General features: G+C 42.8%; 2 protein-coding genes across 2 annotated transcripts in view; both read left to right on the top strand.

The window, feature by feature from the left end:
• The window catches only part of evlb (Enah/Vasp-like b), a 77,126-nt gene extending 72,506 nt beyond the window's left edge, over positions 1–4,620 (top strand). Inside the window, exons 8-13 of the mRNA XM_076273337.1 lie at positions 86–134; positions 395–443; positions 2,551–2,611; positions 2,972–3,032; positions 3,197–3,254; positions 4,357–4,620. Coding sequence (XP_076129452.1) covers positions 86–134; positions 395–443; positions 2,551–2,611; positions 2,972–3,032; positions 3,197–3,254; positions 4,357–4,394 — 316 coding nt within the window. The 3' untranslated portion in view covers positions 4,395–4,620. The remainder of the gene's footprint in view (positions 1–85; positions 135–394; positions 444–2,550; positions 2,612–2,971; positions 3,033–3,196; positions 3,255–4,356) is intronic.
• A 905-nt stretch (positions 4,621–5,525) lies between these two features.
• yy1b (YY1 transcription factor b) lies at positions 5,526–18,168 on the top strand. The gene is made up of 5 exons (XM_076273336.1): positions 5,526–6,410; positions 9,309–9,471; positions 16,651–16,711; positions 17,026–17,184; positions 17,600–18,168. The coding sequence occupies exons 1-5, from the start codon at positions 5,891–5,893 to the stop codon at positions 17,780–17,782; spliced, it is 1,086 nt and encodes a 361-aa protein (XP_076129451.1). The 5' UTR covers positions 5,526–5,890; the 3' UTR covers positions 17,783–18,168.
• The last annotated feature ends 7,639 nt before the right edge of the window (positions 18,169–25,807 follow it).

The raw sequence follows: 25,807 nt of genomic DNA, 5'->3' as shown, positions 1-25,807 counted from the left end.
ATATGTGGGCGCCTTGGCTACTGTAGAATGATCCTTTTCAATAATAGATCCATAAAACCCAGAACTTGTGATTCTCTTCCTCCAGACGGAAAGCGTGCGAAACACCGGAGAAGAAAGATGAGGACAGCCAAAATGTGAGTGAATGCTGGAGAAACATGAGACAGTGAAAAGAGTCATTTTATTCTCCCTACACCTCCCTCCCTCTCTCTCCCTTCCTTTCTCTCTCTCCCTCTCTTCCTTCCTCTCTTTCTCTCTCTTCCTTTCTCTCTCCCCCTTCCTTTCTCTATCTCCATCTCTTTCTGTGACTCCCTTTTTCTATACAGCACTCCACAGTGTACTGCACACAGCTCCACATTTGTGTCTGATGTCTATCTGTTGTTCCTTGTTCATGCAGGACGACCCCAACTCCCCCTCTCCCATGTCCAGGGGCCAGAATGCCACAGGTATAGTCCACAATGCCTTTCGTCCAGTCCAGCCTTTACATGTTATAGTTACTTAGTAAATCTACTGTGCGTCTTCATCCAAAGTGCCTCACACATAACGCTACAGACTAAATCAGTAGAGATAAACGTTAAGTGGTGCTAAGTACAAGAGAATCCATATTTTGACAGGTTCAAGCACAAGAACCAGTAATGAGAGGCATGATTATGTGTGCGTACATCAAGGCCATAATTAAGAATAGTCAGAATAGTAATTTGCAACAGAATAACTGCCTATTTAGAATTATCACCACACAACAGTCTCACACAATCAGCATTAATGCTACAGTAATCAGCTTTTACAGGCATTGGTGTGTGTGTGTGTGTTGGTGTGTGTGTATGTGATTTAAGAGAACATGCTCTCTAGTCATCTATTTTTCAGCAGGTTAAGTCCTCCAGTGATGTAGTACTCGAGTCCGGTCTCGGTCCCGATTTCTGCTTTCTCGGACTCGACTCGGACTTGTTCCTTCAAAGACTCGGTCTTGACTCGGTCTCGGACCACAGTGGGAGGAGAAGGACTCGTAATTTCAGACCGAGTCCTCGAGACCAGCGCATTTTTTATGTTCATACAAAAAAAATTAAAATGAAATTTCACGGCGGCCACGTCTTTGCCCCTTGCGTTGGCCTTGGTGCCCCCTTCTTTCAATATTCTGCTTTGCGTCCGTTTAATAGCGATTTTTATTTAGCCTATAGCCTGTCAAAATAATCTTAGCATCACAGCGCAAACTAATTCAGTCTTACACAGTGGAGAAAATGACAGCGCATGGCAAGACAGAAAGTGCGTCCAAACTCACCCATTCTTCTCAGTTGAAATACTCGCAATCGTTAAGCCTACTCATCACACAGACACATGTATCACATCACATGAAAGAGCTTTTTCTCAGCTTTTAAACGATGTTAGCCGCTAATTGCTGTGGTGAACGGTTCGCGAGAAAAGTAAATAATATAATTAAATTTAATCATAACGTCTACATAAGGTGCTATACCCATCTCCCCTACCCATTTATCTTGGTGGAATACTTCACGAACCCTTAGTTCAACACATGACAAACCATATATCAGAATAAACAGCAGACCTTACCAGAAATAAAGCAGTCCCCTGTACAGTAAGCCGTTCCAGAGTATTCCGGTTAAATTAAAAATTTAATCTGCAGCAAGGTCTACATTCATGTCTCCAACTTTGGTCTTTAGGTTTCAAAATGTGTTTAAATCGTTCTTCATGATTTCCAAATACAAATACAAATACAAAATAAATGTTACAAATATTGCCTAGATATAGGTAAATATTAAAATCAGAGGATATACAGCTGAGTAAGAGTTTGTGAAAGGAGTCTTAATGATCAAAAAATGCTAAGCATGCATCTAGGCTATTTGAGTTTCTTAAAGCTGAGCTGTGCTTAAATTGTTCAATACATGATTCCATAACAGGCCAAATATAAAATAAATATTAAATATAGCCTAGACATTTAAATATTAGATGATCAGATGATTTACAGTTCTATGTAATATGTCATGTTTTTGTACTGTTTCATACAGTGATGCAGGTCTACTGCTGTGAATAGGCTAAATACAACTTTGATTATTTTTATAGCCTACTACTGTATAGTTAACTTTGGCCTTGGTGCCCTGACATGTGGCCTTTGTGCCCCCCACCAAATATGCCCAACTGAAGGCCAAGTGGCCTTGCCCCTAAAATGGTGAAATTCCAAGCCTGGGCCTAACTGTTTATTTTATTAATTAGGGTGATATTAAATCATGGATATGAAAACTGACATGTTTTTATGGTCTTGGTCTCGACTCGGTCTCGACTCCTAAAGGACTCGGTCTCGACTCGGACTTGCTTCCTCAAAGACTCGGTCTTGACTCGGACTCGACTGTATTTGAAAACCAACGGACTCGGTCTCGACCCTTCAAAGACTCGGTCTTGTCTCGGACTCGGCATAGGCAGTCTCGTCCCCATCACTAAAGTCCTCCCCTCTCTCTCACTCTCTCCTATGTGCATGTACTGTATGTGTATGTGTGCATCTGTGTGTGTGTGTGTGTGTCTCCCCTCTCTCTCTCCAATGTGCAGACGGCGTGAAGAAGCCGTGGGACCGGGCCAACTCTGCTGAGCGCTCGTCGCTAGTATCAAAGTAAGCAGCCCTGGCTAGACCAGATCAGAACCAGATCTGGGCCACAGCCAGTCCAGAATCAGCTTCTGTGCTCTGGAAGGAATTCAGTCTGGTTTAGTTTAGTTTGGTTAAGTTTGGTTCACCCCAAAAATGAGAGATTTATTCCATTCTCTTCTATAATGGTAGATATGACTAATTGTGTCATTTATGTAATGATATTAAGCATGCTGTACTAGATAGACATGATTCGGTCACCTTCTCTGAAGTGCAGTAACCACCCTTGACCAGAAGTGGGTGCTGTAATGTTATGTGATGTCTGTGATCTCCCGTGATCTCGGCACATGTATAACTGGATGTTAATAGTCCTGGTCATGTCAACAGGGTTCGGCCTGTGGGGAGCACCAGTGACACAGACGCCTTAGACTTGGACAGAATGAAACAGGTAAGGCCCAGAAACAGCAGCACTGGATGAAATGGGCGCACAGCGTAAGGCGACAGTGCTGCAGAGATGGCCCACCATGTGTGTGTGAAAACCATGCTAGCATGTGACCAGGGCAACACTGCAGTGCTAAGCATACCTCTGTGCCTTTCCATTCTCTTCAACAGGAGATATTGGAGGAAGTTGTCCGTGAGTTGCACAAGGTGAAGGACGAGATCATCGATGGTAGGTTTCACCACTGCATGTACAAAGTCCATATTCGGTCAGAAATAGTGCTTGATAAACACATGCCATCCAAATCCGTTGGCCAGAATTAGTGAACTAAGAGATGAGGTGGCATGTCAGAGGGAGGGAAGCTGGAAGCACCTCAGTTTCCCTCAATACTGACTAAAGAACTGCCTTGAGCTTCAGACAGGGCCAGTCTTTATTGTTGTAATATTGTATTAAAAATGTAAATGTAAAACGCATAAATGTACATTATTCCCCTTTAGTGAGTACAGTGGTGTGATCCATTTATAAGTGCTGTGGCTATGACTACAGACTAAAGTCTGCATGTAATACATGTTTTTCCGTGAGTGAGTGAGTTTACTACAGGGAGGGACAGTCCCCCTCAGGCAGCACTGGGTGAAGTGCCCACATGGCACTCATGGCCACAATGGTGGCACCTCCTGGGATGGACGTTGTGAGTTGTGAGTCCCAGGAGGTACCACTTAGAACTTACCACTACACTCTTAAAACGAATATGTTGAAAACAACACAACTTGAGTTGTTTTCAACACATCTCTGTGTCCAGATAGAGACAATACAGTCTTTTAATTTGTTACACAATATGTGTTTAAAATAACACATGCACAACAACTTGTGTTGTTGTTTTTTAACACAACCCTGTGTTAGATAGGGACAACACATTTTTTTAAGAGTGTAGACTACCACCACCCCCATGCTTAACATGAGCTGTATGTCACCATAAGGATGTCAGTGATGCCTCAGGCTATACCATTTAATTTCAATTCAATTTGATATGCTTTATTGGCATGATCATTTAAAAAGAGGCAAGGCATGGTAAGTTTGTTTATAGAGCACGTCATACAGTAGAGTAATGGAATGTGATATGTTAAGAGCTAATAAACATCAATTTATATTTCTTACTGACCTTTCTGTTTATATTCCTTATATGTTACAGTAAGTGAGTGCTGTAGTCTGAGAGCAAAGATTAACCGGAGTCAAATTCCTTGTTTGGCAAACCTGGCCAATAAAGCTGATTCTGATCAAAACGTTAAAAAGAGGAAATCAAATCTGAATCCTATTCTTTTTTTCTTACCTGCAGCCATTAGACACGAATTGAGTCGAGTCAGCACGACATAATCCTCTGGACCCAGGTGACCCACCTGAGACCCACTCCATCCCACCCCACCCTCCACCCCCACACCAGGACCTGCTGTAGCCCTGAAGAGGAAGGGATCGTCGCCGTGGCAACTGCCCGGCAGGCTGTCTGTAAATCACAGCGGCTGTTCTGTGAAAGAATCATGGTACCATTCCTTCCTCCGATACGACAGAAACATTCTTTTGGTAGCCCCCAGTTTGGAACAGTGTAGAAGGATACAGGACACTTGCACTGATTTCTGTTTTTGGCTCGTAGTTTTATTTGTTTTCATTTTTCAAACAAATTGAACTTTAAAGACCGTCTTTTCAACACGTCTTAAGGAAATTTAAGTAAATCTGAACATCTTGCTTTTATTATTTTGTTGTATTTTTGTTTTATTATTATTATTATTATTATTATTATTATTATTATTATTAGTTTATGTAGTGGTGTATATGTATGTAGTGGTAGATTTAGTGCTGACAAAAATAATATAATTCTATTAATAATATTACTGCTAATAATAATAATGATGATGATAATAATAATAATGTTGTTGCACATCATTTAATGTTAGCCTTTTATATTTTATATTTGGTCTCATTTTTCTCTGGTTGTGTTTCCAAGTACAATTATAAGCACATTCTGATTTCGTTCTCATCACCTTGGACCGTGAGATTTGTAAAAGAGTTTTTTATCCTTTTGCCAACACAGATGTGTGTGGGAATCACTGGCGGAGAATTTTTAAAAACAAGTTTGAACCCGATATTAAACTATGGGAAATGACGTGTTGCTTTTTGAATATTGCAAATCTTATGGACGAAAAAAAAGACAAAAAATCAGTACCCCAGAGTATTTGTGATCATGTTGTTAATAAAAAAAAATGTTTATTGGCTGCAAGGATATGTATTGTTCGTTTATTTCCCCTTTTTGACCAAGTGCTTCCTGGTTTTAAAAACAAAAATCGTTACACAAAATGAATTCAAATAAAGCTGTGAACAATGTCTTGGACATCTGAAGTGGTCTGTGCTCCCTGAGAGTCGTGTCATTTCAGGGTTTGTTGTTGTCAATTGCACCCCACTTGGGATACACATACTGATACAGGACTATGTCTGTTCAATCCTTCAGATGTTTGAAGATTAATGTAAATTAACTGAGTCATGTATGACAGACAGACAGATAGATAGATACTGCAAATCAAATTTTTTAAATTGCACAGTTATTTTGATAAGTATTTATATTTGTAATGATGTTTAAAATTATAGGAATTAATACATATTTGTTGTTATTCTCCCATCTGTGAATTATGTGTTCGCATGATTGTTGAAGTCTCGCGAGATTGGAAATTGGAGCGTAGTGCAGCGTGGTTTGCCGAGTGTGAACCGAGTGAAGTTATTTGTATTATCGAGAAGGGAGGACGGTTAACAGTGCAAGGGGGTGTGTATATCTGGGGCAGTGCGCTCAGTGTGTCTGATCCAGCAAGCTGGCGGAATTCAATATGGCATCCGGCGAAACGCTGTATATAGAAACGGATGGCTCCGAGATGCCGGCGGAGATAGTGGAACTTCACGAAATAGAAGTAGAAACGATTCCCGTGGAGACTATTGAGACTACAGTGGTCGGGGAAGACGATGATGACGAACACCAGCCTATGATCGCCCTGCAACCGCTTGATTCAGACGACCATCACCACCAAGAAGTGATCCTAGTCCAGACCCGAGAGGAGGTTGTCGGCGGGGACGACTCAGACCTCCGTGCAGACGATGGATTTGAGGATCAAATCCTTATTCCCGTCCCCACTTCTGGGGCCGAGGAGGAATATATCGGTCAGACTCTGGTTACTGTTGCAGGGAAAAGCTCCATAGGGCGGATGAAGAAGGGGGGAGGCAGTAGTGGCAAGAGAGCGGGCAAAAAAAGCTATCTAAGCGCCGCAGAAGCCACCGGAAGAAAATGGGAGCAAAAGCAAGTCCAAATAAAGACACTGGAAGGAGAATTTTCTGTTACGATGTGGGCATCAGGTCAGTTTGCTCCATATTGTTGATAGTGTTTCCATGGGTTGACTGTCTCTGTTTGTGGTGTTCTTAGCCTACAAAGCAAGGCCTTGCAGGGCGTTGTCCTTCCGCGCCAGAGCTGTTCCAAAAGTAGTCCGCGTGAGAAGCGTCTGGAGTGATTTTCAAAGTGTTTAGGAACGAAAGAGCTCACTGTAAGAATGATTTGTTTTTGTTTTGACGGGAGGCCATGTTTTTAGGTGTTGATGGGCGCCGCCATATTCCCCGAGTCAAGTATGGCGGCCCGAAAAAATGGCGATGGTTCGGCCGGGCGAAGATGGCGGCGGGTGGGAGTGCAAGAACGCTGCTGGTGCAGATTGTTGCAGGCCTCAACTGCGTAGTCGGGTAGTTAGCTAGCTTGCTAGCCGTTAGCTGACCATGGACCCTCAGCATGGAATGGCCCGATAGCAGTATGCCAAAGCAACTGTAGTGTACTAGCTAATAATGTATATGTTAACGTTACACTCAAAATGCGTATGTCAGGACCTGGTACTTATCAATTAAATGCATTGTATTGCACGAACAGTTATGGTAAGCTATGTTGCCTGTGGTATAGAAAAAAAAATTGCATCGGTAAAAAAATACTGTACTTATGTTTAGCAAAATTATGTTACATTTGGCTATTTCACATCAACCTAGTCATCATGCTAGTTAGGAAACTATCATATCATTGATAGCCATTTATGGAAATTAGCCGTTTTTATCCAGCCGTAAAACCGTGAAACCGTTACCTACGCACCATTGCAGTAGAACGTTGCAATTAAGTTTTCAGTTCATCCCAAGTAGATGGATCGGTTAGCTAAAGCGAAGCGTGCAGTGCTCTCAGAAAACTCCGAATATTAGCGGTTTGCTGCGACCGCACGCAATGTAGCTAGGAATTGCTTACTTTGCGTGACTTCAAGGCGACATAATCTCTTCACCCTGTATAGCTGCCCACGTAGTTATTGTAAGCGCTAGGGAAGTTTTGACGAGGGTTTACATAGTAAGGATTAGAGCCGTTAGTAGGGAGCCTAACTATTTTTTCAGAAGAAGGCGTCTTGCGCACTATCAGCTAGAAGAGTTTCCAACGTGACTTGAAACCCACAGCTCTCTCAGCATAAACAACAACAAATAAACAGATTTATCTCCATCCATATCTGACTGACAGTGTATAAACTAGTCGACTGTTGAGGAAACGTCATGTGGTGCCACGTTTTTGTTAGAATATTGTTTAGTCCCAGTTCAAAATCTGTGTGTTCGGGGTTCTCAGCACGAGGGACTGGCGACCTCCAGTGATGTGTCAAGGCACTGCAGGAGGGCACTAACTAAACCGTAATTTTTATCGGATTGTTTCATACCTAACACAGGGGATGTAGGCCTACTGAACTTCTGTTCTAAAATACTATTTCTGTGCAATAGGGAGGAGGGCCCGTGTTGTGGTTGTACTGTGGCGCGTTTTCCAAAACCATAGTTGGTAACTAAGTTTGCAACTATGTTGGTTGCAATGCAATTTCCCATTGCCAACCAACTAAGTTGCTAACAGGTTAGCAACTATATTTTGGTAAACGCACCCCAGGTCAGTAAACAGAACCAGTTTGTTCATTAGTCCCTTCCCATTCTGCTTCTTAGAGGTGCACAGTCCTGCTGCAGAAGGAAGTCACTACTGCAGTGTTTCCCAGAGAATTGAATTCCATTTGTGGTGGTTGGTTTGCAGAATTAACTTGAATGCAACAGTTTTTAACAAATTAGCACAGCGTGGTTATGATGCTAACCAGATTTAAGCACAATTTAGTACAACCTGGAAAATCAGTGTGTGGTGGTCAGTGTTGGTATTGTGGTGGGCCGCCACAAATAAGTCAATGTATGGGAAACACTGTACTGTGTAGAGTATCTGAATCATTAAATGCAGTATGCCAGGTGCAGCCCCTCGGAGAATTTTTGATGAGGACTAGATGCTCTCCACACACTGGCGTCAACATGAGTGCAGTGCACTCAGCCAGACTCATTCAATCAGTTTCCAGTGTTGCTCATCAGCACCACATTTTTTTGCCACTGCTATGGCAGTTACGGTTTAGGTCATTTTTGCATCGACAGCAGTGGAAAGCACAGGACCGTAGAGACGCAGTGAGTGGTGCGCGCCACACTCATGTTGGTGCTTGTGTGCAGCCAGCTGGCTTTAGAGTTGGGATAGTTTAGAGTGCTGTGATAAAAACATTCAACCAAGTTCAGCGTTAGCTTTTGTGGAAGCAACATGCTGTTTTTGTCTTGGTCACCGTGTTCTGTAAATGAGGTGTCGACCCTAAAAGCAGCAAAAGGAAGTGGGTTTCTTTTTGTTTAAAAACAGCCGATAAAAATACTTGAGATTTGTTTTATATGTTTTATAATTAAATATAACATAATATTACTATCTAAGGGCTCTGAATGGCTGATAACAATAGTGATAAATGGCAGATGTTAATGTATTTAGCCGTTTGGTTATTTGACTGGTAATTAACAAATTTGTTTGCAAATACCTTCCATGTGAAAAGCAACAGGCAACATATAATAGCACCAGTGACCATGTGACAAATGTGTGGCAGTGTAAGTCAGCCTATAACAATAACGACATATGATGATATATTTTAGTTTAAGTAACATAAAACTGCCATATGTTGGACAAAATGCAAAATGCATTTAAACAAATCTTGGCAAAAACAATGTACAAGTATGTAGACACTGATACCAATATGGACCAATAAGTTTCCAAATGGGTAAAGACTAACCGCTAGTCTTAGCATAGGTCCCAGGTTAAGTGCTGTTCTTCTGATGTTATTTTAGAAGCATATTATTACCCTGTGGATGTTACATGTTTTGACATTTGTCTCCCACTGTTATTGTTGTTGCTGCTAGATGACAAAAAAGACATAGACCATGAGACGGTGGTGGAGGAACAGATCGTGGGGGAGAATTCCCCTCCTGACTACTCGGAGTACATGACTGGGAAGAAGCTGCCCCCGGGCGGTATTCCCGGGATCGACCTCTCGGACCCCAAGCAGCTGGCAGAGTTTGCAAGGTAAGGTCACACAAATACCCATGATGGACACTAATAGACAACTGAACCACACACACGCATACACACACACACACACACACACACACACACAAACACTTATGCAGATGTTCATAGTCACACTAATAGATATATCTCTTTATAACACACACATACCCACGTATATGGAGATAAGTCAAATACACAGTTGTTTCTACTCTTCTCTCCAAAGACTCTGTATACGCCCGGTCACTCTGGGGTGAGGAGTGGTAACAGGATATAACTAGCTCACTGCAAAATTCAAAGTGATGATACAATTCTTTTTGAGCAATATTGTTTTGCAGTCTCATGACCAGGTCCAAGAGTTCTGATTAACAAGCAACAACTTGAGCAACAACTTGTCTACTAGTTCCATAATTCGGAGTTTTTGTAATAAAATACTTTTGTCCAGTATCAATGGGACAAGTGTCTGAATAAAATTCTGTCTCCCTGGCAACATTGCTCAAGAAGCCCTACGTATCTTCACAGATCTTGTAGACTGTACTGAAGAGGAGCGTTTGTAACCTTATGGTCATAGGGGTCAGTAGCACTCAAGTGGTCAGATAAAATGGAAAGGAAACAGATAGGGCCCTATCATGACATTCTAAAGTGCATCGTCACTCGTCAAAAGTCTATTCAAATTTAGTAGGATGTCCAGTTCACATTGGGAGGGGTTTCGTTCTCAAAAGTGGAGCGCATGGCGTAACAAGGTGTTCCTAGGTCTTTTAATCAGTCATATGGGTGTGTTTGGGGCGTAACATCATTTTAAACCATGAGAATGACATCTGTCATTCCCTTTAACGGCGCAACGCGCGATATGTCAAATAAATGCATCGGTATTTTGGCATTCAACGGCGCATTTGAAGGAGGCTGCTTGCGAGACCGTATGGAATAGTCATTCTTAAACCATGCTTTACTAAAACCTAGCATAGCCTTCACGCATTTGCACTAGTCTATTATTTGAACTCATTGGCAAAGTGAAACTAACTTCACCAAGGAGTCAGTCAACGACAAGACAGTTATATGCAGTTACTTTCACTATTGACTGACAATGGGTTACCATCGAAAACATAGGCTGGAAAAAGCAACACTTACCCTAATGTTGCTCAAATGACTGAATAAAACAACATTTATCCTGCAGAGGAGTTGCTTATATCTCGTGACTGTGCTCCATACGTGTCTCTCGCCTCTCCCCTAATCACTTTTAATCGTCATTACCAATTTGCAAATGATGGTGAATAACTACTCATCATGAGATGTACAGTATTTCGTAATATCTTTATTCTAATTATGTTTCCCATTGTAATTGTGCAATTTAATGCTTTGCATGGACGTGCGCTGGTGTGCGTTCATGAATGATAGAAGGATGGTGCGTGCACCTGCCAATATGACTGTTGACATGCGCTCTTAAAATAGCATATGAACAACTCGCCATTGACTTCTGACCAGGTTTAGGTGGTGTATGATAGCGATTTTTAGACAATGCGCGAGTCCCCTCCCTAGGTTGTTAATTGCCACACCCCTGGGCGCAATGCTTAAAAAATAAACGTGCAAAATACCGAATTCAACTTTCCGCGGGTGAATAACGAGTATTACGCCATGCGCTGGTGACCCAAAATACAGCCCGTAGTCTTTAAATTCTCTTCACAGGTACCTGTGCATGTTCTACTCATCAGAAGCTAAAATAACATTAAAGCAATGGTTCGGAGTAATTTCACCCTAGGGTCCTTTGCACCATGACCCCGAGCCAAACACCCTCCCAGAACCTGTTTTCATTTGGTCGAACCCTGGTCAAGTAGCGCCTGACAGGAAGCGATCAACGTTTTTTGGTATATCCAGTTTTTAATATATTTTTTTCCGAAGTGTTTACAACTTAGTGTTAAGTAATAATTGTTGCAAACTGGTACTACGAACAAAATATTAGTGCATTCCTGGATCTACATCCTTATGCATGCTTCCTGCCAGGACTTTTACGGGCTTTTCCCAAATCACGGAAGTTACGTCGACGCAGCGGTTTAGTAGCAGATAATAGCATCCATCAGGCAAGTGTTATTTAAATAAACTCCTGGTGTACTTACAAACTTTTCAATGCCTCGTTTTATGAGTAAAGAACATACTGTAGAAGTTTCGTACCATTCAGGGCATTATTAGTGGGGTAATTTACGAGATAAAAGTTGGTTCCATCACGACTGCAGAACGTCATTAGTTTCTGACAGCGCTACTTGACCAGGGTTTGACCAAGGGAAAACGGGTTCTGGGAGGGTGTTTGGCTCGGGGTCATGGTGCAAAGGACCCTAGGGGGAAATTATTCTGAACCATCACTTTAAAGAGGCTCTCTTACTGGATGGGTGAAATCTAACAATGCAAAATTGACATCACACAATGCTCAGTAATATCCATTCAGTTCATATGGTTTGACAGTTGCTGTAGTTGATAATTTAAACTAAAGGTTACTTTAGTGACCTTACATTATTAGCTGAGTGTTTTTTCTGTGTGTGTGTGTGTGTGTCAGCCCCCACAGGTCAGACCCACGCTGGTAAGTGTGTGTGTGTGTGTGTGTCGTTGTGGATGATCACTCACTTTGCAAGGCTCACACATGGGACTAAGAGGGAAATCAAGGCTCACAAAAAGGGTGTTTGATCACAAACTGCCCTTCCAAATGTCACAAGCTTTATGTGGAGAGAGTTGGACACATTGGTGGATCACTTGTATTATCACATGGCACTGGTGTTATAATGTGGTATAGGGCCTGTGGTATAGGAGTAGGAGTGTGGTATGTGAGTATAGGGAGTGTGGTATAGGAGTATAGGGAGTGTGGTATAGGGAGTGTGGTATAGGAGTATAGGGAGTGTGGTATAGGAGTATAGGGCATAAAAAAAAAAAAAGGTTTGGTTCCTGTTGGTTGTCAGTTGAGGCCATGGGTCGGTAGGGATTTTTCCCCAGTAGAAAATCAGTCCCTCCAGGATTTCGCGAGGTTTTTTGAGACTGTTGCGACCTAAAATGCCTGGATGGAAGTTGCGTTTTTTTTATGTATTTATTTTTTTTAAATGTAGGGCAATTAAGGTTAGTAAGACCAAAATCACACTGATCATCTTGATGCTTATTAAAAAAGAATAATCAAAGGTAAACAGTAAGGATTACAAAAAATCAAAGTAGGCCTACTTTATTTGTGAAAATGCTTTGACTGAGGTAATTCACAAAGCAGTATAACCTTTCGTAGAACTGTCCAAAAAAGAGATGGCATCATGTCATATGTTTCAATACATTCATATATTTTGTAATTCATATTAAGTTCATATCTTTTTAATAATTCATAGTCTGTGGCCTGCATAATTACTAATAGCAAGTAAGTATCTAGTAATTTCATATTGATTTAAACTATTTGACTACACTGTTTAATGTCATTACATTGGTGGTGTACGTCTGATTGACTGCCTGCCCCTTTTAAGGACGTGAGAGTAGCCTATTTACATTTCTGAGTGGATTGGAAAGCTTGCATCTCACTGTGTTCGGCTACGAGTGTAAATCACTTTTTGCATAGTGCATTACGATATGTGGATGCAATTGGGAATGTCTTCTATGTCATTAGTTAAAATAAATGTTAAAAAAACAACTCGAATGAAATCATTCTTGGATCATAGAAGAGGTAAATGTCTTGCAATTTTATTTCGGTAGCACTACTCAAACTAAGCCCACAAGCTAGCAAACATGATGCTAAAAGGACACGTTTGCCAATGGGTTGCATAGCCTACTCAAATGTCAGTAAACCAAGTAGGCTTACCCTCCTTCATAGCCTAGGTAGGTTGGTTAGCAACTAGGGTTGCAAAGGGGCGGAAAATTTCCGGTAAATTTCCGGAAACTTACCATGGGAAGTTAAGCTGGGGAATTTTGGAAATATTCCAAATTGGAAACTTTAATGGAATTAAAGGATATTATGGGAATTAATTGGAATTTACGGGAATTAACTGGAAATTTTGGGTAATTCATACAAACTGTTTCATATACAAACATTAACATTTTGTTTCGTAATAAGCAATATGATTTGTATGTTCGTATTTTCGCTTAGTTTAGCATACAAAGTAGGGGTGTGAATCTCTCATGTAAAAGACGATACGATTCGCATCTAGATACATGGGCACAATTCGATACAAGAAAAGATACATCTTCATAAAAAACGATTTAGTACGATTCGATGCAGTTCAATAATGGAAATCATTCTGAAAGATTTTTTATCATTTGCTCAAGGTGCACATTCATTTTATATTATCAGTTATCATGGTCATGGTTGTCAATTAGGCAAAAAAAATGTGTGAATATGATTATCTAAACTGAGGTTTGTTTCATATACTGTATTGAAATGAAAAAAGAATAGTCTACATTTCAGTCAAACACAGCAGCCAAATACAACATTTTTTTATAGACTTTATAGATTTTATAGTTATATCTGATTGTTTTCATGGACCTGTAGCCTTGTTGAGGTAAGACAATACCGAAATAAAATAAAACAGTGCTTAAGACACTCTTGGCCTTTTCTCATATAGCCTACAAGAATAAAATTGGCCTACATATCAATTAACTCTCTGGGTTTATTTTGTTCCAACGGTAGACCTAATGCAGAAACCTATAATGCCACAAGTCTATCGTTGCTGTTTAGTGTTTAATTTCGCGCTGGATTTTAAAAAACAAAAGAGTAAAAACTGTAAAACAAACGACCGAGTGCGAATTGTCACGTGCTTAAATTGCAGTAGATGTATGGGTAATGAGGTCATTTGACAACTTTGGGCAATGAATGTAGCCAAAAACGAACTGCATTACCCACAATTCCGTGCCACGTATAGTTTCAAAACCGGACGTGGGATGAACGCGCTGCTTGGAACGTAAATGAGAGTCTGAGCGAGCAGAAAAGGTTGTAAACCGATTCGTAACAAGTAAATCGATATAACGACCGGTTCATTTCATTTTTATTCTGATACGGGGCTTCACGTATCGATGTAGCCGCATCTTACACGTTAAAAACGGATACCGATACGTATCGGTTAATCTTTACACCCCTAATACAAAGCTAGCTAGCATGCTAGCGGGAATCCCATTCTCTGCCTATTGTTTACTAGCGTGCTAAACTAGCAACACTGAACTGCCCAAGATACACCACACCACTCAACAACAAAATCCGATTGGTTAAACCTTTTTTTCCCATGCACATGAACGCACCATAGGTTTCCTTTATGTCTAGCCTATACTGATTGCTGTGTGCATGTGATTGACTGATGTGCAGGGTAGAAATTCGACTGAAATTGCATTAAATCAGGTTGTTTTAACTAATATTATGCTCAAGATGGGGTTTTGTCCACTACATTTAAGTTCCCTGTTATAGACTAACTTGCCATATTAAAAATTCCCAGTTTATTCCCATTAATTCCCGTTTATTCCTGTTAATTCCCATATATTCCTGTTAATTCCTATGGAAAGTTTCCAACTTTGAAAATTCCCGGAATTTTGCAACCCTATTAGCAACACCAGGTTGAGAGATGTAAGTAATCAGATTATTAACGTTAGCCTTCTATTTATTGTCATCAAAACTGCAGAGGAACGAACATGTTAGGGCAGTCTTTGGTGTCATATGCAGAAGGTGCAGAAGTAAGTGTGCCATCTGGCTCAATATTCTGCGCGAGGGACTGTTGTGGTAGGTGAAATTTCACGGTGAAACTACGATGAGTGGTCAAATTTGCGAAAAAGTTGCGGTGTTTGGACAAAATTGCGAGTGCCTTGGTAAGTGACGAAATCGTCTTCGTGAACAGCTGTGCATAGGCTTCTTTGTAAAAGAGAGAATACGCTCATCCCTATACATAACGCAAGGGGTAATTAATGTAATTATAGTCCGCCTTTTATTTGTGGATTTATTTAATGTAGCCTAGACTATTTAGTGTTATTTCTTCCCCAAGCTCATAAAATAAATTTGGGTCGCACATAAATTGACAGGATCGGTCGGAAACCGGAACCCAAGAAAAAAAATGTTTATGCCTAGGGAGTGTGGTATAGGAGTATAGGGAGTGTGGTATAGGGGTATAAGGAAGTGTGGTATAGGGAGTGTGGTATAGGAGTATAGGGAGTGAGGTATAGGAGTAAAGGGAGTGTGGTATAGGGAGTGTGGTACAGGAGTGTGGTATAGGAAGCGTAGTAGTTCTGGTGGTGGTTGAAGTGTAGCCCCTGCAGAATAGTCCATTGTTGCATCACTTGTTCATGCGGGTGAGAAACCGTTGCTGTGGTCTGGACTGGGCAGCACTTGAGTGCCAGCGTTTAGCCAAATGAGAACTCCTCAGGGCGCCATTATCGGCTCAAGATCCTGTGATTGCAGTCATTTGTTTGTCTAATTGCGTTAGTGTTCCGCGCTCTGCCACAGTCGCTTCCCTCTCCGGCGTGGTGGTGTGAGAGTCTGGAGGCTCCAACTGACAGGCCAGAACACCGTGCTCCACGGTCGCTATGGAGACTGTGAGTGGCAGCAGGTGTGTGTTCTGTTGTGGCAGCCATGTTCTCAGTCGACGTCCACAGAACTCACAGGTTGATCTGCAGCGGAAACGACACCTCCAGGCCAGTCTTGGGCAATAGAGGGTTGTGGGAGAGGACAACCCTAGTGTAGTGTGAAAGTTGGCTTGCCCTGAGCTCGTTCCCGTGCTGGTAGAGGTCAGGCTTGTGCAAAATTCCAGAATTGAATTGAAACTGGCTCTTAAATTCCAATTAAATTCTTGAATTGCACTTGCATTTCAATTGAGGTAGCAAACAGGAAGCAGAATTGCAATTCGAATTGTGCACAACCCTGGTAGAGGTCATCCTTGGCTCCTGACCTCTCAGGCTTCCTCCAGCAGGCGAAAGGACAACCAGCTGCAGGATGGCTGCTTCAGCAGACGCTTTTATACCAAAGTGACGCAGACTCGCAACAGCAGGTTTGGGATGCTACTGCTGCACCACCACACCTAGATGTGGTCTGAAGTTTGCGGTGGGGTCTTTGCCTCCTACTTTGACCCCTGCTTTGGGAATGCTGAGTGAAAAGTTCCCGGTGAAAAGAGTTCTTGGGGAACTTCCTGGATCATTATGACCGGAACCGGGGTAAACGTATGCGTGTTTCCAGGCGGAAGTGACCGTTTATGTTTTGGTCTATTGTTGCAGGATGAAGCCACGGAAGGTCAAAGAGGACGATGCGCCCCGGACGATAGCATGCCCTCACAAGGTAAACCCCAGCAGCCTTTAACACACGGCGCTCCTGCTCTCTGCCAACACGTGTACAAAACAATAACTCTCATCTTCATCTGGCATCATAGAATTAACCAAATAAATACTACTGTCAAATAATATGTGATTTCGTGCTGTGTACATGCTTTGCTATACTCCAGCCAAAGAATCACCAATGGGATAAGAGCATTGGTGGCTGATGGGTGTAACCTCCAAATCCTTCCCCTCCACCCTGATTGGTGTAACCCCCAAACCTATCCCCTTTTGCTGTTTTTCATGGGTGTAACCTCCAAATGCTTCCCCTCCTCCCAGGGCTGTACGAAGATGTTCCGGGATAATTCAGCAATGCGGAAGCACCTTCACACCCACGGCCCTCGTGTGCACGTGTGCGCAGAGTGCGGAAAGGCGTTTGTGGAGAGCTCCAAACTCAAGAGACACCAGCTAGTACACACCGGGGAGAAACCCTTCCAGGTGTGTGTGTGTGTGCGTGTGCGCGTCTGTGTGTGTGTGCGCGTCTGTGTGTGTGTGCGCGTCTGTGTGCGTGTGTGTCTGTCTGTGTGTGTGCAAGAGAGACAGAGACTAGGTAGACCACATAAGGTGTGGAGTTTCCGATGCATTGCATCATATTTCTGAGCTAATGACCGAGGTTGATGTCTCTGTAAAAAAAACATTCTCAGTCTTCAGCCTGTATATTACAGTTACAGCATTGTTTGTGCTGAAGATCATATTGATTTTAGCTAAATGTAGTTATATTTTGATGTCAATAACCATCAGATCTTAGTCATGAGTTGCATGCATTATATTTTTTAGAATGTGATTTTTTTTTTTTTTCTCTCTCTCTCTCTCTTTGTCTCTACTCTTTTATTGGGTGTTGCCCACAATGCAGTGCACATTTGAGGGCTGTGGGAAACGCTTCTCTCTGGACTTTAACCTGCGGACGCACGTGCGCATCCACACAGGGGACCGGCCCTACGTCTGCCCCTTCGACGGCTGCAACAAGAAGTTCGCCCAGTCCACCAACCTCAAGTCCCACATTCTCACACATGCGAAAGCCAAAAATAACCAATGAGCCTGCTTCTCTCCTCCCTCTTCTGTCCTCTCTCCTTTCCTATCCTTTCTCTTCTCTCTCTCTCTCTCTCTCTCTCTCTCTCTTCTCTTCTCTCTCTCTCTCTCTCTCTCTTCTCTCCTCTCTCTCTCTCTCTCTCTCTCTCCCTCCTCTCTCCCTCTCCCCCCCTCCTTCCATACGGTTTCTTCTCTCCCCACCCTACCTCTACCGTCCTGGTAGTAGAGACTCAAGGACGTCTTAAAACTCGCCCCAACGAACCTGTAGACATTTTGATAACTTATATAAACGTGGGCAAGAGACTTAAAAGGAAAAAAAAAAAAAGAAGTTCAAGTCTTCTGCATTCTCCCTCCTCTGAAGCCCCTCCACAACCCTCCACCCCCCCCCCCCCCCCCACCAAAAGACTGGCGCTGTCAGGGGGTCTGGGCACCATGGAAACAACCTTTGACCCCTCCCGCCCCGCCCTTGCTGTATGGAACTCGTGGACATTTGTCGTCAAGCTGAGCATTCTTGTCCTTTCTCAGACAGAAACATGTGGACTGTTACAGTGCTCAGGCCCTTTCTCTCCACTCTCTCACTGGTTTGTGGTTTGTATTGATTTTTTGTGTGTTTAGTTTGCCCTCTCCTCCTCTTCTGCTCTCTCTGCATAGATGGCGTAGGCCTTTAACTGAGCGAATGACCGATTGCTCTTCCAGTGTGCATATTGTACACTGGCTTCCTCTCCCCGGACACTAAGTTAGGGTGTGACCTAAGGTCACGATTTGTGTCCCCCTCAGAACAGTCTCCAGCGCTCCGATGACCCCCTTTAGATGTGGCGCAGTTGCTCTGAGACAAGCTTCAAAAGAATCCTTAGTTAACGTGTAAAGAGTTTTACTTTTCTCATGCCTCCTCCTCCTCGTGTGTGTGTGTGTGTGTGTGTGTGTGTGTGGTTGTATGTGTGTGTGTGTGTGTGTGTGTGTGTGGTTGTGTGTGTGTAACTGTACAGAGTGACTGGTACTGATCATGTTAAAAGGTAGACCACTGTGTTAGACTGAGTGTAAACTGCCCCAAGGCCCTTCTGCTCGTCATGAATTGCTTTTGTTTGTTTGTCACGGTATGTTTTCCACAGGGAGGGGGGAGTCTGGATAAACCCATTCTAGTTCACTTCCAGTCCATCAGTTGAATGACAGACCTTAAAAAAAAATGTTGTTTTATTTCCTCTTTCTTTGTTAGAATGTATTGTAAAGGCATCGACCATGAAAATCCTCTTTGTTAATACTTTACTGACACACTCATGTACTTCAGTGACTACAATTAAAAAAAGACACGGTCCCTACTGTTTTAGCCTTGTGTGAGCGCAGCATCTGTAGCCTGTCACGGCGGCCACGGCCAGATGTCCTCTGATTTGACGCCGCTGTGTGACTAGACGACCACGCCTGCACAGCCTGTGCCGTTCCCCTGAGCCACGCTGAAGATGACAGACAATCTAGATATGTGTCCACTGAAGACATTAGATTGCGTTTCCAAGCATGTCGTGGTGAATCAGGTATGTCTGAAACAATATTGCAGGGACGAGCAAAAGGTATCCATCTTCGTGTCATCTGTATTCTGTCGACCTGCTCTGGCATTCCATGTGTGAGAGAGAGAGATAGTGACAGTAAGTGTGTGTGTGTGTATGTCAAGGTGAGCATCTTGAGTAACCACAGCAGCGCTGACCACTCCGCCGCCGGCCGTGACAACGCGCTGTACGTCCTGGGACTGCATGGATGTTTGCAGCCATAACGTCTGCAGATCCTGGTGACCATCAAGGCCACTGCTGTGTGCTGCCTTAACATGTGGAAGGAGTTGGTCCGCTGTGTGTTTCTCACAGACACAGTGTTTGTGTGTGCATGAGAGAAAGAAACAAAAAGAAGTGCTTCCTGCTTGACTAAAAGTCAGTATTAATGTGTCAGTGGCTTTGGCCTCCTGGATGATCTTTGAGAACAGAGATGGGCTCTTACTCTACGTAGCCTTGCTTAACGGATGGCATTGTGGTTAAACAACCAGCCACCAGCCCCAATAACAGATATTACAGGAGGACCATTAGAGCATCAAAACCGAGTTACAATCACACCACCGTGACCAAAGAATCTTTAATACACCTGCAGCGGTAATGTATGCCTCTGCTGTAACGTTGATCCTGCCCAAGCTGACACTTGCAGGAAAAGACGATTCGGCGACTTACTGACCTCTAGCGGTGAAATATTGTAAAAGCATGCTTGACATCAAGCTAAGCTCGGTGCTGCTCACTTTATGGTCGGAGCTCGGAGGCTCTGTTTAAAAACATGTTGCAGGGCAGACAATTCTAATGAAGTTGTTATAGCTTTGAAGTCATAGCCTAGTTAACTATGTCTGGGACACCTAGCCCAGAGAGACCTCAATATGCATAGGACTAGATGTGGCTCTTATCTCTGGATGCACCCACCAGAAGTCATTATCCTCACACACAATATGTCAGTATAAATGGACCGTTTGATTTCACCGTAGTCCCAAGCGAGGAGAGACTAATTGTGAGCCTGGCCAGCTCCCTTAAAAGCCCCGCTACCTGTCCTGTGCCGCTGGAAGAGTGGGAGCTGTCCGCGGTGCTGAATCTACACGGCTCCCTCGGCAGTGCCGTGGCCCAGCCCGCTGAGCAGATCCACTGCAGCAGACGTCGCCTTGTCTACTGTCTATTTACTGGTGATGTGACTCATGCGCACAGCAAAAGGTGTTCCTTCCGTTGTTGTTTTCACTTTGGGTGCAATTCGAAATTGTCCTCTCATCTGTCGCACTGAATTAACGGTGCCAACCTTCGTGTTTGTGCGTATACGCTTTAATGTGTGCGTGGTGTGTTAATAGCCTACATTCTGACTGCTACGCTGCAGGTGGAGTGTTGTCATATATATTATATATAGTAAATATTATATATTTAGAGTAAATATATATACTGCTCAAAAAAATTAAGGGAACACTTGGCCTACAGTTTTCCATAATTGTTGAAACACATTTTTTGAAACCTTCCACCCTTTTCTCCATTCTCAAACTACATTCACAGAATGTCTGACAATTCTTGCAAAATAAAACACTCCCCTCAAAAGTTTTACTTGTGCTCAGAGCCAAACAGTGTCAGAGTACCGATCCAGTGGATGATTGAAGTGTTCCCTTAATTTTTTTTGATATATATATATTATATATATATATATATATATATTATATATATATATGTTATATATATATATATATATATAAAAAAAAATTAAGGGAACACTTCAAGTTATCCAAAATGAAAGCCTGTGATTAAGAACACGCTCTGTGAACAACCATTCTGGAGAATGTCAACTGCCAAACATTTATCACAGTGTGCTAGGTTTAACACAAGTGCAATTTTTGAGTTTGTTTTGCTCAGGAAACGCTTAAATCTGGCCTCAACAGCACAAGGCAAAGATTCGTGTCTCCATGCTGCCAGTGTCTCTGCACATTTGTTTCATCTGAGTATTCTCTTAGATGAGCATGAATAACAAATAGACCCCTCTCTCTCTCACACACACGCACGCGCGCACATTACTGGGGTTGGATATTAGGGGTGTGTGTTTTGGGGGCGAGGGGCGGTGGGAGAAAGGAGCTCATGCAGAAGAAATGGTCCTTAAATATTTCTTCCTCTGATAGACTATAGCTACGTTATTCAGGGAGGCCTGAGCCTACCCAATGTTTAATGCATTTGGAAAAGTATGTCAACATTGTTTAAAACGTCTGCGTAGAATTATAAATACAACGACAATTCCCGCGAGGCAAAAGTCCAAGTGTGTTAACTCTCTATCTTTCTCTATCTCTCTCTGTGTGTGTGTGTGTGTGTGTGTGTGTGTGTGTGTGTGTGTGTGTGTGTGTGTGTGTGTGTGTGTGTGTGTGTGTGTACGCACGCGGCGCTGGTATGCTAAACACGCGCCTGTGCTTTGCAGCGCGGGGCCGAACTGACTCGGAACCCAAAGTCCGCTTGGGTGGCCATGCATTAGCTGCTGCTTTATGGATAATTTATTCAGCCAATTGGTTGTTTCTACTGACAAAGCCAGCGGAGCGCGGGTGCGGTACTTGTTATGCATGCGGTGTCGGTCAGACTTACTGCACCTGCTGCATTTAATGGGCTTATTTATGAAGCCTCTCCATTTGCCAGCCAATCGCGCCTCTCACGGCATCATATAGCCTGAAGACTTCAATCCTGTAACCCCTGGTTCGCAGCGAGCAAGGCTGTGGGTCTCTTGTATATTTTGTCTTGTTATCAAAGACGAACATGTGTTTGTGTTAGGACTGTGTTTGTAGGAGGGCACAGTTTAGTTTAGCCTACCAACTAATGTCCACATGATAGGAACGCTTCATGGCGATTCACTCTTATTCTTTCAAATATGTATGTCTAATAGTGGGTGGGCGTGAAATTACATTCGTTTTGTGCGTAACAGTCGGTGACATGTTTTTTGTCCATTTCTGATGCAGTCGCAAGCAGAGAGCGTAGATCACATAACTGATGCTATTTTCATGCAGAAATATGTTGCCAAGGTAACCGAGAGACGAGGGCTTGAGAGCGTGGATCCCGCGAAGGCGATGCGAGACAGCAGCACGGCGATGATTGATTAGGAGCTCTGATGAAAAGATGATTGTGCGTCCTCTTACGCCGTTAAAACGTTAAAACTGTCAAATCGCATTGACACCAGAAAAGGTTATCATTAACATTTGCATATCAGCATTTCCATTTAGGCAGTTGTGTCGTGTCATAATATTGGTCCCATAACATATTGTAAATCATGAATGGCGTGATTGATAGCTACAAGCAGACACCGGCCTATGATTTCTATTGGATATCAGAGAAATTGTGTCGCCGGCTTGATCATGAAAATAAAATGAAGTGAGTAGAGGCCATACGCAGGGAGTTGGCCCTATTCCTCTGAATCGTTCTACTTTGATAGGCCTAGTTTGAACGGCGCTTTAGAATTTCACCTAATGTGATAAAACCTCTAAAGGAGAGCGAGGGAGAATGGTCCTCTGCTTTAACGATAGGCTTAGCAATAGTAGCCCGGCTTTAACTAACAGAGAGATAGAGAGGCCTATTAGAGAAGTGTCTTCTGCCTTTGATGGCCTATTTTTACGACACATCATGGACAGAATAAACGGGCTTATTATGTGACACGCCATGACAGTTGTTTATTATAAACCATGAGTGGGATTCAAATAACTTGAATTAATTGTATCCAGCAGCGCCTGTTCAAATATCTGCGAAATGTGCGGAGTTCCCCGCTGGCTCGTCATGTTTACCACTGTGCGTCTGCAAGAGTAAGCCCGAGGCACTGAGGTTTTGTTTATCACCCTTGATGCTTTCTAGACTGCGGTTTCTCAGAAAGAGCTGTCTAATCACATATAATATTAAATAGCTGAACAGCCATTTGGCCACTTTAACCCGTGTCGCAATGACACTTTGGGGCCCAAAAAGAAGACAGGGACAAGCTACAGATCGTATTGCTTATGAATAATTAATGAATCTAATTGAAAAAGATTGGCGAAATATGGTGGCCACACGCCACACTAATTAAAACCAAAACATTTTCAAAGAGTTTTTTTTTTTTTTAAGCGCAACCTTTCCCTTGTTTGCTATAATGGTCATCTGTCAGGTAGGAAGTCCCAAAACGAGAAACACTCCGAAAACTATTTATGGTAACAACAAAGTGGATGCAGTGACGAAAATGACAGCAGGCTCCCACGAGCAATATACCCTCTTAAAGACATGCAGACATTAGTGCAGTTGCAACTTTAGGTAATGTCCCGATTTCTGTTTTAAACACGACACCGTAGGCTTCCAACACAACTTTGAAGACAGCCAGGTGATTGGCAGTGTAAAGCACGATATATGTTATGTTAATCAGACAAACTCATTCCATCAAGTCTGTGGCCTTCTCCATTAGTATAGGCCTAAGTAGCAAAGTGGCTTATTAAAAGGCTATTGGAGTGTAGGCCTACACTAAGTCACCACACGCCCCCGGGGCCACTGAATCCACGGTGTGTTTGTGTATGGGATTTCTCCATAAATCGTATCCATTATTAATGGGTCCCTTTCGCCCAAAAAGCAGACCGCCACATACCAGGCAAAACAGTTTTTAAGTATTAGGATTTAATGAGGCAGGGAGGAAGAACCACAGATGCATAAATTAATAAATCTTTAATCCACACCATGGCGATTTGGTGCCTCTTTAACAAGATCGCTTGTTAAATACTGCATTTTCATGCTGACAGCATATCTCGCGAATAGAGAGCCATGTCAGAGAGCATGGGCCTATGAATGAATGGATGTTGTTTCGTCAATCTCTGTGTGTGTGTGTGTGTGTGTGTGTGTGTGTGTGTGTGGGGGGGGGGGGGGGGGGGGGGGGGTGTAGCTGTGGTTTCCTCGGGGCGGTGGTGTCTAACCTCTCCAGCTGTGCCACTGAGTCGTGGCGATAAGTCCTTGCAGTCTCTTGTGTTCACGGGCAGCTTGTGTAAGCAGCATCTCTGGGAGGAAGAAGATTCCCCCGCGACTTCAGTGGCCTCTTTCATCGCCCGAGCGCTGCTTTCCTTTGAACCAACGGAGGAAACTGAGCAGAGCAGAGCGCAGGCTCGCGCGTGGACCCCTTCCACCTTCAGCCCCCGCCCCGTTCTCGCTCCGCTTCTGCGCTATGTCTCCGAGGGAAACAAGGATTAACACTTCTAAAAATAATTACCGCATAAACCTCTTCTCGATGCCGCAGGCTTTTTTCAGAAAATATTCAACATTATTTTCATGTAATAAAAGCAGACGCACAAGAGAGGTGTTAGGCCACAAAATTCGTCCTTAAGTTACAAGATTTCTAAAAGGAGCATTTTCAGAGCATTCCACTTGGATGGAAGTGTTCTGGCAGGGTCTCTGGTAGGCTAATTGGTAATGGTTTGTTGTCCTCATGTCTATTTCCGGAGGGGGGTGGGGTGGGGGTAGGGTAGGCAGCGTTAGCCCTCTGCATCATTTATGAGCCTGAATGAAGACAACAGCAGTGTTACACACCAAAGGAAAAGAATGAACATCATTTGTTGCTTTTTATGGTAACTTTATTGTATGCTGGTATAAATTAAACATAGGATCAGCAAATGATGTCATTCTTCTCAGTCCTAGTTTGACTGCACGTAGTGTGTTTCAATTTGGCTAGTTATTTGTCCAAACAACAGACAGTTATCATAAAAATCCCTATAATAAAATGACACTTAGATTACAAAATGAAATTTCTTTCCTGGTATACTTGTAGTTATACAAAAGCCATTGGCCGTTGGGACCCAAATTAAATCACATTGATTATACTGTGAAATATGTCAGTTTTATTGATGTGGAGTAAACCTTGAAAGAGTTGTGTTTGTGTTTTGACAATTTTGTGCCTGGTAAATATCCGTTGTCATCCACATGTGATATATCTGATCGCCAAAACTGAAACATAGTTTGTCAACATGATACACATGAGCACGTTATGTGGTCTAATGCAATTACTGCAATACAGCATCAACACAAATGGATATTTTTTTTTTTTGTGCTTTACACGGTTTAAACATATTTGTACAGGAAAATGGAGTATGTCTTCATACAAATTGATGCGCATTAATACAATTTCTTCTAATATTATAAAGGAAAGAATCGTCACTGATTTTGTGTGCTTTTTTTCTTTCTTTTCCTTTTAAAAATCCTTAGTCATGTTCCTTTGATGCCTCTATTTGACTCCATTGGAAGCAGGCCGGTCCTTAAGGTTCGGTTGCTGAGAGTACGCACACCTGTGGTTCTGGAGGCGTGGCTTGCAGTGGTGGCTGACACGGCCCATTATTTGGGCTAGCAGTGTTTTGAGGGGAGGAGAAAAGCTCTGTTCAGAAAGAGCACCTCATGTGCTTGAACCACCACTGAAGTATCACGTCCAAATCCTCCACGGAAAAAAAAAAAAAAAACGAACGGAGAACGAAGAGAAGACGGAGAGCGAAAGAGGGAGGGGGGGGGGGGGGCGTCCTCCA

The sequence above is a fragment of the Alosa pseudoharengus genome, unplaced genomic scaffold, assembly GCF_046254945.1.
Source record: "Alosa pseudoharengus isolate Yale_2024_CS ecotype anadromous, Long Island Sound unplaced genomic scaffold, YU_APseudo_1.1 YU_APseudo_1.1_scf_7, whole genome shotgun sequence".
Lineage (NCBI taxonomy): Eukaryota > Metazoa > Chordata > Actinopteri > Clupeiformes > Clupeidae > Alosa > Alosa pseudoharengus.
The sequence above is the reverse complement of the archived record's forward strand: the minus strand, read 5'-3'. Positions and strand labels throughout refer to the sequence as shown.